The 13,544-nt window shown below is 40.0% G+C and overlaps 1 protein-coding gene across 2 annotated transcripts in view; it reads right to left on the bottom strand.

Annotated features, from left to right (window-relative positions):
* Positions 1 to 13,544, bottom strand: part of LOC132830010 (glucocorticoid modulatory element-binding protein 1-like) — a 42,774-nt gene that overhangs the window by 14,821 nt on the left and 14,409 nt on the right. For both annotated transcript variants that reach the window (XM_060847470.1, XM_060847471.1), the window contains exons 3-6: positions 13,083 to 13,204; positions 12,480 to 12,583; positions 4,276 to 4,433; positions 19 to 144 (exon numbers count right to left, since the gene is read on the bottom strand). In XM_060847470.1, coding sequence (XP_060703453.1) covers positions 19 to 144; positions 4,276 to 4,433; positions 12,480 to 12,583; positions 13,083 to 13,204 — 510 coding nt within the window. The remainder of the gene's footprint in view (positions 1 to 18; positions 145 to 4,275; positions 4,434 to 12,479; positions 12,584 to 13,082; positions 13,205 to 13,544) is intronic.

Raw genomic sequence — 13,544 nt, 5'->3', positions numbered from 1 at the left:
AAGGCTCACTGAACTCACCAGAGATCTCTTCACCATCTTTCCTGTTTAAGTCCTCTGTAGTAACAGCAACTGTAGTCAGAGCTGGACTCCACTCAATGCATTCTTCAGTATTTTCTTCAGACACAGTTATGTGGGTCCCATTGCCTGTAAAATTAAACAGACAGTCCTCTGATGATACAACGGCTTTAATAAGTATTTTGGTTTTCTTTATGAAGAAAAGTTGAGTCAGACATGTTGAGCGTGCTGCCGCAAAGCCAATAAAATAAAAAGTCTGCGTGACCTTTAGTTTTTCTTAGAAGTTGGAACAATAGAAGCAGTTTGAATTGATAGGGTCAAGCTCCCACAGAACCAGGAATTTTAGTTTTAGCTTTCTGTAGTTGCTGGGGTCTTGAAGCTGGATGTGGAAGCTCTTAAATCCTCTGTCACAGCTAAAAGTTGTGTTCTCTTCTTGTACATAAGAACCTATTTGACTGAATGTGCCTTTGCCATCGGTGTGTTTGTGATGCTACCGTATTGGAACAATTAATTAGCAGTTAACATATTTTGTTAAGCATTTCAATAGTTACAATTAAGCCAATTCTTTTCTTTTATCTGTATTTTAACTGTGGTACAAAAATAAACTGTTTTGCTTAAAGTCACGTAATTTGACCAATCAAGTTGCATCTGGAGTACAACACCTTACAACTACCTTTAAAATAAGAAAAATGTATCTTCACGTATTTTGAAGGGATTTAGTCTGGTCCATAACAGTCCTCAAATAAAAGCATTTTTTTTTTGTTCAGTTAGAATACACAATCTCTCACTTCATTGAAACTCTTGGGGAGGGGTGGGTGTCACTGAGCCTCAAAGTGCTTGAATTTAAAAACAATAAGACCAGGTAGCCCTTTACTAACTGAGTTAAATATTCCAGCCTAGAAAAGGATATAAAACATGCTGACTTCACATGGGGGGGGGGGGGGGGGGGGGAGAAAGAGGGTCAGCAAGGTGGAAACACAAGTGCTGCAAAATCCAGGGGGCTGCTCTGTCCTGAAATAAGACAATCTGTCCAATAATGCCAAATGCAGAAAATCTGATTATGCCATGGTTTCGCCGATCAGAGGGGCATGGGGACAGAATGGTTATTTTGTGGGCACAGCCATTCAGCAGGCTAAATTAACAAGAAAGAGACAAGTTCAAATTTCACAACAATAACTGAGGGATTGAAGCTTAGTTAACAAAACAAATCTGGAATAAGCAGCTGGTATCAGTTTCAGACACCCTGAAACTACCAGAATACCATTAATATCTAGCTGGTTCACCAATGTTCTTTCAGGAAGAAAGATCTGTTATGTTTACCAAATCTGGCAGAGGTGATTCCATAGGCTCCATGAACATCTTTATACATGAAAAATGGATAGTAGCATCATTGCTACATCATTGTTCAATCCTGAAGTACAAAACTTGCCAGACTAGTCCTGAGGCAGATGCTAATAAAACCAAAAAAAGTGAAAACCCTGTGACTTCATCCTCATCACTGTTTTATATGTATCTGTCCAAGAAAGCACTGGTGGGAACAAGCACAGTCCTACTTGAGATAAAATCTCATTTTTACAATGGGAACATCCCCCACAGTGCTGATTACTACTACCATCAAGAAAATTAAATATTCAGGGAAAAAAACAAGCATACAAAAACTAGACCTCCATGGAGGTGCTGCATGCCATCAGTAGAAGGACGATATTTCACCACTCTACCACTACCAAGTAAAGGAACTGACCATGTTTCCAAGAGTAATTGAGAACATACCAGGTGTAGTATTGAACATATCTAAAATTAAATTGCATTATGGTGAAGCTACAGCACAAGATTATATACACACTAAACAGCAGAAACAAAGAGTTATACTAACCTGTAAAGGGCTCAGATAAAAGAAATGCAATCTGCCACATCTGTCCTGATGGTGGATAACTAAACAACTAACCTTAGGAAACATTAGGGAGAAATCCTTATTGATGGCTCAGCCCACCAGGAGTATAGAAGTCAAGGCTGAAGGCCCAACAACCATAACCATTTTCAATTAAAGCATCTAGATGGATGATCTATCTCAGCCATTCAGCTGAAGTCTCCAGAATCACAGATCAGATTTTTCAGCCAGTTCAGTTTAGTTCATGTGAAATCATGAAATAACTGATCATACTGGATTTATCAAAGCTCTGGGAGGTGACAAAATCCTTGTTGTAATCATGAACACTTGTGCTCCAGGATTAGTTGCAACCTTAGCCAAACTAGTCTTGTAGAATTATGATATTAACAGTTCTCTGACCAAGCAGAAACGTGCCTAGCTATGCCCTGTCCATAAAAAGGAGGACAAATTCAATCTGGTCAATTATTGCTCCTACTCCTCTCAAATCGTCTAAGTGAGGTATAACCAACGGAGCTATCAAGTAGTATTTATTCACCAATACTCAATTTGGATTTCATCAGAACCCTAGACGTCATGACAGCCTTGTCAAGGACAGAAAAAAGAACTAAATTCCAGAGATGAGATGAGAATGACTGTGCTTGAAGACAGCATTTGTTCAAAAATGATATCAAAGAGACCCATCAACATTTAAATTAATGAGAACCAAGGGAAAATCTATCCACTAGAAGGAATCATAACTAGCACAAAGAAAAGTAGTTACAGTTGCTGAAGGGCACTGGTCTTAGCCCCAGGACATTGCTTCAGGTGTTCTTCAATCTGGGAGTCCTCAGGTTGTGTCCTAGGCCTAACATCTTCAGATTCTTCAATTACCTTCCCTCCATCATAAAGGTCAAAAGTGTGACTGTCCCTGATGATTGCAAAGTGTTCATCTACAACTCATTTCTGAAATTAGTCTCATTTCAAAATTAGCAAAGTTAGTTTAACATTCAAGCCTGGGCTCTGAAGTGGTATGCAGGTGATAACCACGCAAGCATGTTTCATTAAGAGAATCTAATCACATCTTGACATTCTATAGTTTTACCACTGTTGAACACTTCCCTTAGCTTCAACGTCCTATAGCATCTGGTTCAGTTCTGATCCCTGTCGTATAAATACTTTGGCTACAAGAGCAGGTCAAACATTTAGCATTCCTCAGTGACCAACAGAGTATTCCCAAGTCTTTCCATATGCAAATTTAGAATATTTTCTATTCGGTTGGATAAATTCAGCTCCAACAACACCGAACAGCTTGACATCACTTGAATTAAAACAACCTGATTGACAATCTGTCCACCAACATATACATTCCATTCTCCACAAGTGGCAATCTGTGGCCACAACGTGTAGGCCTATAACATGCGTTGCAGCAACTTCCCAAACCAGTAATTTCTAACACCTGGAAGGACAAGGACAAGGACAGCAGGAGCACGAGAACACTGCCATATTCAAGTTACCCATGGCTCAGTTTTGGAAATCTCGCTGTTTCTTTATTGCTGCTGGGCCAAAATCTTTTCTTTACAAATAATGCATGTACCTTCACAACATTCAATGCAATGATTCAAGGTTCAGCATCACCCTACCAAAGGCAATTAGGCTCAGGCAATAAAATAGCCTAACTAGCAACACTCCCATTCCATGAAATGAATCACAGGAAAACAAAACCCTCAACATGTCTCCAACCACTTGACCGTTCACTAAACAGTCAGTCATTCTCACAAGTTCTGCAAACATTACCCATCTCTCGTTGCCCCTGAATGATTTGTTAGGTCAGAAATGAGTTAAAGTCAACGAATTTAGTACTATACTATATTTAGTTGTAAGCTGGATTGGGTAAAGGCTTCCTTCCCCTCAAATATGGCAATGAACCAGTTGGGTTTTTAATAAAACAATCTGTCAGCTTCTTTAGATTTACTGATGACCAAACTTTAAAAAGAGATTCAATTTCTTAAGCTATCCTGCTAGATTTTGTTCTCAAATTCTATTGATTAGCCCTGTAATGAAACCACTATACTATACCAAGAAAGAAATAAAAAACTGCTCCTGCCAAAAATGAGAAGTCACAATGCACACATCAATAAATCAGTACTCCAAGAAAATTTTGAAGAATTTCACCAGAAAAATTTACTGAACTTTGTCCCCATTTCAGGGGCAGTTTAAACTATGATTTACAAATTCTGACATTGGATTAAGTCCAAATAAACACAGCAAGCATAAAGTGTAAATCTCGCGTAAGCAACGATTATGAAACCACAACTCTCAATGTCTTTCGATACACCCCCACTGCCACGCCACCTCTTTCAATATTATCCCTCCATCTGTGACATTGCACTCACCATCTATGGAGGTTGGGGTCTGTATCACATTGCTCTGCTGGCTCGGAACTGGCGCCCTGGCACTGCTGATTAGAAGGTCAAATTTGGTGCTGCGGCAGGTATTGGTACAAACTTTATCGTGTTGATAGAAATCCAACTGCCCAGAGTCCATCATTTTCCTGCAAGTAAGTGCATCCAAAGACAATCCTTTAGTGGGTATATATAATACACTCCAAGGCTACTTGACATGATATCATAACCTACCACTCTTGCAGACTAGGTGAAATGTGTCATTGAAACTCCATTTGCAATCTTTCCTGCTGTGGACTTTGGGCAGAGCTAGAATTTATTGTTTTTCACTCCAGGAAAATAAATTTTATGGATAATGGAAGCAGTTGAATTGCAACTTTTGAAAGAAAACTTGGCGCACAAGTTGCGGAGCTACAGAGAAATAGCTGGAAAAGTGAGACTAATTGAACTTATTGATTTGGAGAAGTAGGCCTGCTCCACCATTCAATAAGGTTGTGGCTGTTCAGTGTGTGTTTCAAATTCCCATCTACTTCTGCCATAAAGATATTGAATGATTCCATGACCATCAGAGCGTTCCAAAGACAGACAGCCCTCTAAGAGAAAAAAATATATCTTTGCTCTGAAAGGATAAGATTTAATTTTAAAACTATATCCACTAGTTCTGGACACCGTCAAAAGGAAATAACCTTTTTAACCCACCTTCTCAGTCAAGACCTTGTATATTTCAAGTCACCTTTCACTTTTTCTCAGCTCAGGTGGAAACAAGTCAGTTTATCCAATATTTTCTTGCAAAGCAACTACTGATTCCTGGTGTCAATCTAGTGCACATGAACCATTTCCATGCAATCATTCCTTAAATAATGAAATCAAAAATGCACGTGATATTTAACACATGGTCTCACCAATGCCTTGTCTCATCAAAACATAACTCTTCACTTTTGTATGCAATTCCTTTCGTAATAAAGGATAGAATTCCATTAGTCGCAATGATTGACTGCTGTATCTGCATACCAACTTTGAGATTCATGCACAACCAGAACACCTAAAATCCCATTGCAATTTGGAATTCTGCAGCCTTTGTCCTTTAAATAACACATTTTAAAAATTCTCCTGCTAGAGTGAATAGCTTCACTTGTTTTCTCCAAATTATAGTCAGTCTGCCAAATTTTTACCCATTTACTCAATGTATCTATAGTCACCTGCATTCTTATTGTCACTCTTCACAACATACTTTTCTACTTATCTTTACATTATCTGCAAATTCATCAGTATAACTTGTAAAAAGTCAAGGGACCTGTTCAGACTCATGGGATAACACTCATCACAATTTGCCAATCTGAAAATGGCCCATTTCTGCACAGGATTTTCTATTAACCAATCTTCTATCTCTGTTGGCATATTGCTCCTTACACCGTGAGCTCCTAGTTCATGCAATACTATTTTGTGCTGCTCCTTGTCAAATGACTTCTGGAAATCAGTATAGTATGTCAGTAGGGTCTCTTATCCACAGTGCACATTACTTATTAAAAGAATTACAATAAATTGGTTCAACAATTTCCTTTTCACAAAGCCCTGCTGACTCTTACCAATTTTCCAAGTTCTCATTCGAATTTCCTTCAAGGCTGACTAACATCAGACCTTAAGCTAACTGGTCTCCAGTTTCATGCCTTCTTCTGTTTTTGGATAGGGTGGCTTATTTACTATTTTCCAGTTTGATGGAACCTTGCCAGAATCTAGGGATTTAAAACAAAACTCACATTCTTTAAATCAACTACTTCACTCTCAAGTGAAGACGGAATCAAAATTTTGATTACATACACCATTTCTTTATCACCCTCTACAGGACCATTCATTGTATTTACTCCTGTCCCTTTAAAGATACCCGTAGAAGCTATTTGTTTCTGGGACTAGATTAGTTTCGGATATCCAGTTGGCATGGATGAGCGGGACCGAAGAGTCTGTTTCCATGTTGTACAGCTCTATGATTTCTAGTTGGCTTCCTCTCATGTTCTAATTTATTTGTCTTGATTAACCTTATACTAATTCTCCTTTTGTGTATTCTGATCAGTCATGCATCTTTTCACAAATATATGCTTTATGCCTCAACTTCTTCAGTTACCTCCCCTCCCTTGGACCTTTTTTTTTACAGTAGGAATGTACTTAGAGTATTCTGAAATATCCCTTTAAATGTCTACCACTGCTTTTCTATAGATCTATTTTGACTTGTACATCCAGTTTACTTCAGCTAGCTTAGCTTTCATACTCATTTTAGACCCATTGCTTGCCCTGTTGAAAGGGAGTATGATTGAATTTTGTCATCACTGTCACCCAGACATATCTTTACTGAGATCATTAATTCTGTACAATCTCACAATCTCAAATCTAGTATAGTTTGCTCTACGGTCACTTCCAGAACATTCTGCTCTAATAATCACTCTCACAAGCTAAGAACTCCTCACTGAGTGTACTATTAGTGTCTAATTTTTTCTAGCTTGTAATAGTTTTAAATACTTTGATTAATGCCATTTTTTAAAAATCAAAAAAGTTTAAGGTTTCTTCTTGTACACTTCAGCCTACATCATGGTTACCATTCAGGAACCTGCAGATAATGTCCACTCCGCAAAGTTTGCTCAACTTCACCCAAACTGATTCAACATCCTGATATCCTGAACCAGAATCACCCTTAATTATTGCATCAATAGTGTCTTCGATTAGGGGTGCTATCTATCCACATTTATCTAGCTTCTTTTTCCTTTTGAATGTCATATACACCTCAATATTTTGAATTCCTTCTGTGTCATCAGCATCCATGTCTCCACAATGGCTATCACACTATACATTTATTCACATCATTGTGCTTTATGAACGTTGTCCACATTCAGATACACAATTTAGTTTCATTTCTCCTCCTCTTTTTGTCAGCCAGCATACGCAACACAGGCCAAATGGTTTCTTTGCTTTTTATAAAATGACAGTCAGCAGCCCCAGCCTCCATACATAAACTAGAAGGGTTTTCTTCTCTTTTTATTTTTTAAAAAGCAGAAGGCTCTGGTTATCTCGCAAACTTTGAGGACTTCAAAGCTGTGGAAATACCCTTCCAAAAATTGAAATAAAAACAATGTCATCCACTAATAACTCCTAAATTTTTTAAAAATATCTTTACCAACATTAGAAGTGCCCTGCACTGTGCATCTTGGCCTTGATCTTCAATTTAAAAGATAGCAGATAATAAAATAGAAAGCCAAGTGTTTCCAGTCCACAGTAACATCACTTCAGCAAACTGTGATGCTCCACTAGAATTTCTTCTTTAAAGGTTCTCTCAAGACCTGTTGTCTAAAAGCACTGTTACGTAAAGCATACAGTGGCAATGCCTCACATTACAATGCAGTTTGTCATTGTTCCAAGTGTGAATGTAGATGGTTGTCAGTGTTAGGACTATTGCAGCTCAGCACTGCACCACAAACACAAAGCGAACCCAACAATACTCCATTGGTTGCTTCAAATAGGGAGCTTCTACTTGTACATAGGGGAGCAGTTGGCCATTCAGCCCACCGATCATGCCCTGCTATTTAAATGAGATCATGGCTGATCAAACACCTCAATATCTTTTACTCAAACTGCCCCCAATGCCACTGGCAACCAGAATCTACATCCTGTGGAAGCTCAGCCACTTTATGCTTATGTTAAAGGCTCACCACTGATTAAAGTCCCATCATCTGGGAACATATCTGGGGTGAATCTTCATTGCACTTCCTTTATGGCAATATCATTCCTGAGACAAAGAAACCAAAATTGTGCATTACTCTAGATATGGTCCATCTATACTCTTACACAATTGAAGCAAAACTTCACCACTCCTGTACTCTCACTCTCTTGCAATAAAGACTAATCTTCTATGAGCTTTCCTAATAACTTGTTGCACCTCAATTTAATCTTCCAGAGCTAAATCTACAACGGCATCCAAATTCTTTTGTACATCTACGCCTTCCAACCTCTTATCATTTAAAAAATATTCTGCACATCTGCTCCTACTACAAACATGGATAACCTGACATTTTTCTACATAATATTCCACATGCAATTTCCTGCTTGAATCAGCCAAACGTCCTGTGCTCAGTTATGTTGCAGGGCAGATGCCACAACATCACACAAACACAAACAGCTGCACACAGAATCAGGGTCAGAGATGTACAGCATGGAAACAGACCTTTGGTCCAGCATGTTCATGCCGACCAGATATCCCAACCCAATCTAGTTCCAAATGCCAGCACCTAGCCCATATCCCTCCAAACCGTTCCTATTCTTTTACCCATCCAAATGCCTCTTAAATGTTGCAATTGTACCAGCCTCCACCACTTCCTCTGGCAGGTCATTCCATACACGTACCACCCTCTGCGAGAAAACGTTGCCCCTTAAGTCTCTTTTATATCTTTCCATTCTCACCCTCAACCTAGGCCTTCTAGTTCTGGACTCCCCGACCCCAGGGAAAGTACTTTGTCTATTTATCCTATCCATGCCCCTCATAATTTTGTAAACCTCTAAGGTCACCCCTCAGCCTCCAACGCTCCAGGGAAAACAGCCCCAGCCTCTTCAGCCTCTCCCTGTAGCGCAGATCCTCCTACCCTGGCAACATCCTTGTAAATCTTTTCTGAACCCTTTCATGTTTTACAACATCTTTCCGATAGGAAGGAGACCAGAAGAATTGCATGCAATATTCCAACAGTGGCCCAACCCACGTCCTGTACAGCTGCAACATGACCTTGCTAATCAGTCTCCCATTGGGGAACCTTGTCGAACGCCTTACTGAAGTCCGCATAGATTACATCTTCTGCACTGCCCTCAATCTTCTTTGTTACTTCTTCAAAAAACTCAATCAAGTTTGTGAGACATGATTTCCCACGCACAAAGCCATATTGACTATTCCAAATCAGTCCTTGCCTTTCCAAATACATATACATTCGGTCCCTCAGGATTCCCTCCAAGAACTTGCTCACTACCGAGGGCAGGCTCACCGGTCTAAAGTTTCCTGGCTTGTCTTTACCACCCTTTTTAAACAGTGGCACCACGTTTGCCAACCTCCAGTCTTCCAGCACCTCACTGTACGCCACTATTATCACAACTATTCTACTAGTCTATAGGGATGCTCAATTCCCCAAACATTATCCCCCACACATGGCAAGAAATAAATCTTGGAATTCTGAATCATGGGTGAGTAAACCTCCAAAACGTCTACGAAGGCAATGCCAATAACACGGGTAAATGCTGTAAAGCTGGATTTTCAAAAATGAAGATCAACAAAGCCTCCTGTGTTTAGAGCCATAGGAGATCAGTGACATTATAAAACATTGTGTGTCAATATTTATTCTGGAAAAAAAGAGGGGCTAGGGAACTTGCGGAATTACAGATGTCTTGAAAAAAGAGTTTATATTACAGAAGAGGTGGTGCATTAAGGTAGAGAAATCCCCAGGACCTGATCAGGTGTTTCCTAGAATTTTGTGGGAAGCCAACAAAGATTGCTGAGATATTTGTATCACTGATAGTCATGGGTGACATGCTGGAAGACTGAAAGGTGGCTAATGTGGTGCCATTATTTAAGAAAGGCTTTAAGGAAAAGCCAGGGAACTATAGACCATTGAGTGATGGGTGAGTTCTTGACAGTATTCTGAGGGACAGGATTTACATGCATTTGGAAAGGCACGACTGATTAGGGATAGTCAATACGGCTTGTGGGCGAGATGTCAGGTGTCACTATCTTACGCTTTTTTTGAAGAGGTAACAAAGACTGAAGAAGGCAGAAAAGTAGAAGCTGTCTATATGGACTTCAGCAATGTGTTTGACAAGGTTTTGCGTGGCATTCATTAATAAGGTTAGATCACATGGGATCCAGGGTAGCTAGCCAATTGGATACAAATTGGTTTGAAGGTAGGAGATGATGGAGGGGGGACTTTTTTTGGACTGGAGGCCTGTGACCAATGGTGTGCCACAAGGATCAGTGGTGGGTCCACTGCTTTTCGTTATTTATATAAATGATTTGGATGTGAGCAACGGGACTGCACGGTGGCTCAGTGTTTTGATTAGATTAGATTACTTACAGTGTGGAAACAGGCCCTTCGGCCCAACAAGTCCACACCGACCCGCCGAAGCACAACCCACCCATTCCCCTACATTTACCTCTTTACCTATCACTATGGGCAATTTAGCATGGCCAATTCACCTGACCTGCAAATCTTTGGATTGTGGGAGGAAACCGGAGCACCCAGAGGAAACCCACACAGATAGGGAGAATGTGCAAACTCCACACAGTCAGTTGCCTGAGTCAGGAATTGAACCCGGGTCTCTGGCGCTATGAGGCAGCAGTGCTAACCACTGTGCCACCCCGTTAGTACTGCTGCCTCAGTGCCAGGGACCTGGGTTCAATTCCAGCCTTGGGTGACTGTGTGGAGTTTGTACATTCTCCCCATGTTTGTGTGGGTTTCCTCCGGGTGCTCCAGTTTCCTCCCACAATCCAAAGATGTGCAGGTCAGATGAAGTGGCCATGCTAAATTGCCCACAGTGATAGGGGCATTAATAGGGAGTAGGGGAATGGGTCTGGGTGGGTTACTCTTCGGAGGGTCTGTGTAGACTTGTTGGGCTGAAGGACCTGTTTCCGCACGATAGGGAATCTAATCTAATAAAAATAATGGTAAGTAAGTTTGCAGTTGACACCAGAGTAGGTGGTGTATCCGGGTGGGAGGTTGGAGAACAGGCTGGGGCTTTCCTCAGAGTGCTAGAGATTGAGGGGTGGCCTTCTGGAGATTTATAAGATATGGGGCATAAATAAGTTTAATTACCAAGGTCTTTTTCCTAGGATTGGGTTGGATTGTTTGTTGGGGTACATGACACACTGGTTTAAAGCAAAAGGGGAAGATTTAAAAAAGGACCTAAGAGGTAATCTTTTCACGTAGACAGCAGGTGCATATATGGAATGAACTGCCAGTGGACGAGACGGGTACAATTGCAACATTCAAAACGCATCTAGATGGTATGCGAATAGGAAGGGTTTAGAGGGATGTAGGTCAAATGTTGGCAAATGGGACTAGGTCAGATTGTGATGTCTGGTCGGCCTAGATGAGTTGGATCAATGGGTCTGTTTTCATGATATAAGACTATGACTAGGACTTTATAATACTAAATACTGACATGTTGGTTGGCACTTCAGTGTATCATGCTCAGTAGCGGCCACTCCCAATTAAGCAGGATACACAACTTGATTTAGGAAAGGAGTGTGGGAGCTGGCAGGGAAAACTGACAGACAGCAGAATTTTAGAAACACATGACCTGCAAGGAGCCTTGGCTTCTTTCATGCTCACGAAAACATCAGAAGCATCCAATCCAAAACTAATTTATGTTTACCAATTAGTAATATTTAATTATTAGTAAGCTGATAAATTAAAACTAATAAATTTGAATATTTTAAATAAAATAAACCTAGCTGAATAGGTTCAATATTCTAAAAAGCACCAATGTTAAAAGATTAGAATACAGCAACACTTTTGAATTCCTGTTATAGATGTTGTGATGAAAAAGTGGGTAGCCAATTTGCACACAAGGTAATGAGGAGAAACTTTACTTTCCATGTTGTTGGTCAAGGGATAAATTTTGACCAGGATACTAGGGAAAGACACCTTCTCAAAATAGTCCCATTGATCTTTTTGCCCACCTAGAATGACAGACAGGGCCTTCGTTCCACATCTCATCTGATATCCAGCACAGCTAAAGTGCAGGACTCAAGTGCTGCACTGGGTGTCAGCCAAGTCTGTGAACTTAGTTACAAATTGCAGACAGCAGGGCTCAAAATGATTATAAATTCTGCAGGATGACCAAAGAGGAACCTCAGCTCATCAACCACAGATTAGGAATCAAACCTGGGATTTTGTGGCTTCAGATTCAATAGTTCATTAGAAATGGGAAAATTAGATTAAAAGGATGGATTCAGAGTATTTTAATGTAGGGAGATGACGATAAATGATTGCAAATGAAATTAAAAAGCTTGCCATGACAGACAGATCAAAAGTTAGCAGACAGGGATTCCAGAACGCTGGATATCAAGGCAGAAAAGTATTTTAACAAAAATAAGTACAGAGACAGCATTACCCTGGGTTCAAGATCACACAAATGAGATTAAAAACCGGCAATCCTGGAAAATTGGTACCAACCTCAACATTATACCTCCTATTCGAATTGCCCGCTTCCAGTCTTTCAGTGTAGATTTCCCTGCCAAGTGTACAAACTGCTTTGGGCTTATGAGCTGATCATTAAACTAAAAAAAAAGAAAAATCCAATTATTCTGTCAGCCAGAGCTGAAAATATTGACATCTTTGGTCATATACTAAGTGGCAAAGAGATGTCTAAGAGTACCAGCATATCACACACATGCATACACTCAAATACAAAAACAGAAATATCCCATTCTATCAAAATTCAGGTGAAGCATCTTCTGAGGCAAGAGTGATGAAACGGAGGCACTGACTCGTGCTGGGGAATGTCCATACTGTTGTGTGCTGCATAATGGACAAGGGACTGATGAAGGATTTGTTACCTCGACAGCAGCAGCCCAGTCTGATTTTCGCCCTCCTGAACACAGGGGGCTTCGAGCAATTGAAGTATCACTATGGCCAACTCATGTGATGTCTGCCAACACTGCATTAGCCAGAAATTAAATGAGACTTCTGTAGTCTGCCTGACTCAACTAAATAATAAGCAGCAAATTTAACAAGTTCAGAACAGTGAAAACTAGAACGCTTTTAGCTTTATCATACCTTTACACATTTCACGTTTATACCCGGACAAACAAACTTCTTCCACAACAGAATAGCTTTGCTCTCGCCACAAGTAATGGGATAAGCAATTTCAACTTCTTCATTGATCTCATTGCAGATATCTGAAATTTTAAAAAAAAATCAATTTTCATATCCCCTGCAAACAATTTCATTTTTATTTTTGAAAAGTAACTGCAAAAAACACATTACAGTGCCAGGTCTTATCTGGTAAAAAACCATTGCCAAAATGATCTGCCTCTTTCAACCCCTGCCATGCAAAAGAAGCTGTATGCAGTTTTCTGTGGTAAATTTATGACAATTTACATTTATGCTACACCTCTAGCTTAGCAAAATGCCCAAAACACCTGAATGGAACATTAGCAAATAAAAGCTGACACCTAGCTACAAAAGCAAGTGAACAGATGACAAGGCAGATTTTAAGGAGTACCTTCAAAAGGAAGA

This window comes from Hemiscyllium ocellatum, chromosome 30 (genome assembly GCF_020745735.1).
Source record: "Hemiscyllium ocellatum isolate sHemOce1 chromosome 30, sHemOce1.pat.X.cur, whole genome shotgun sequence".
NCBI lineage: Eukaryota > Metazoa > Chordata > Chondrichthyes > Orectolobiformes > Hemiscylliidae > Hemiscyllium > Hemiscyllium ocellatum.
The sequence above is the reverse complement of the archived record's forward strand: the minus strand, read 5'-3'. Positions and strand labels throughout refer to the sequence as shown.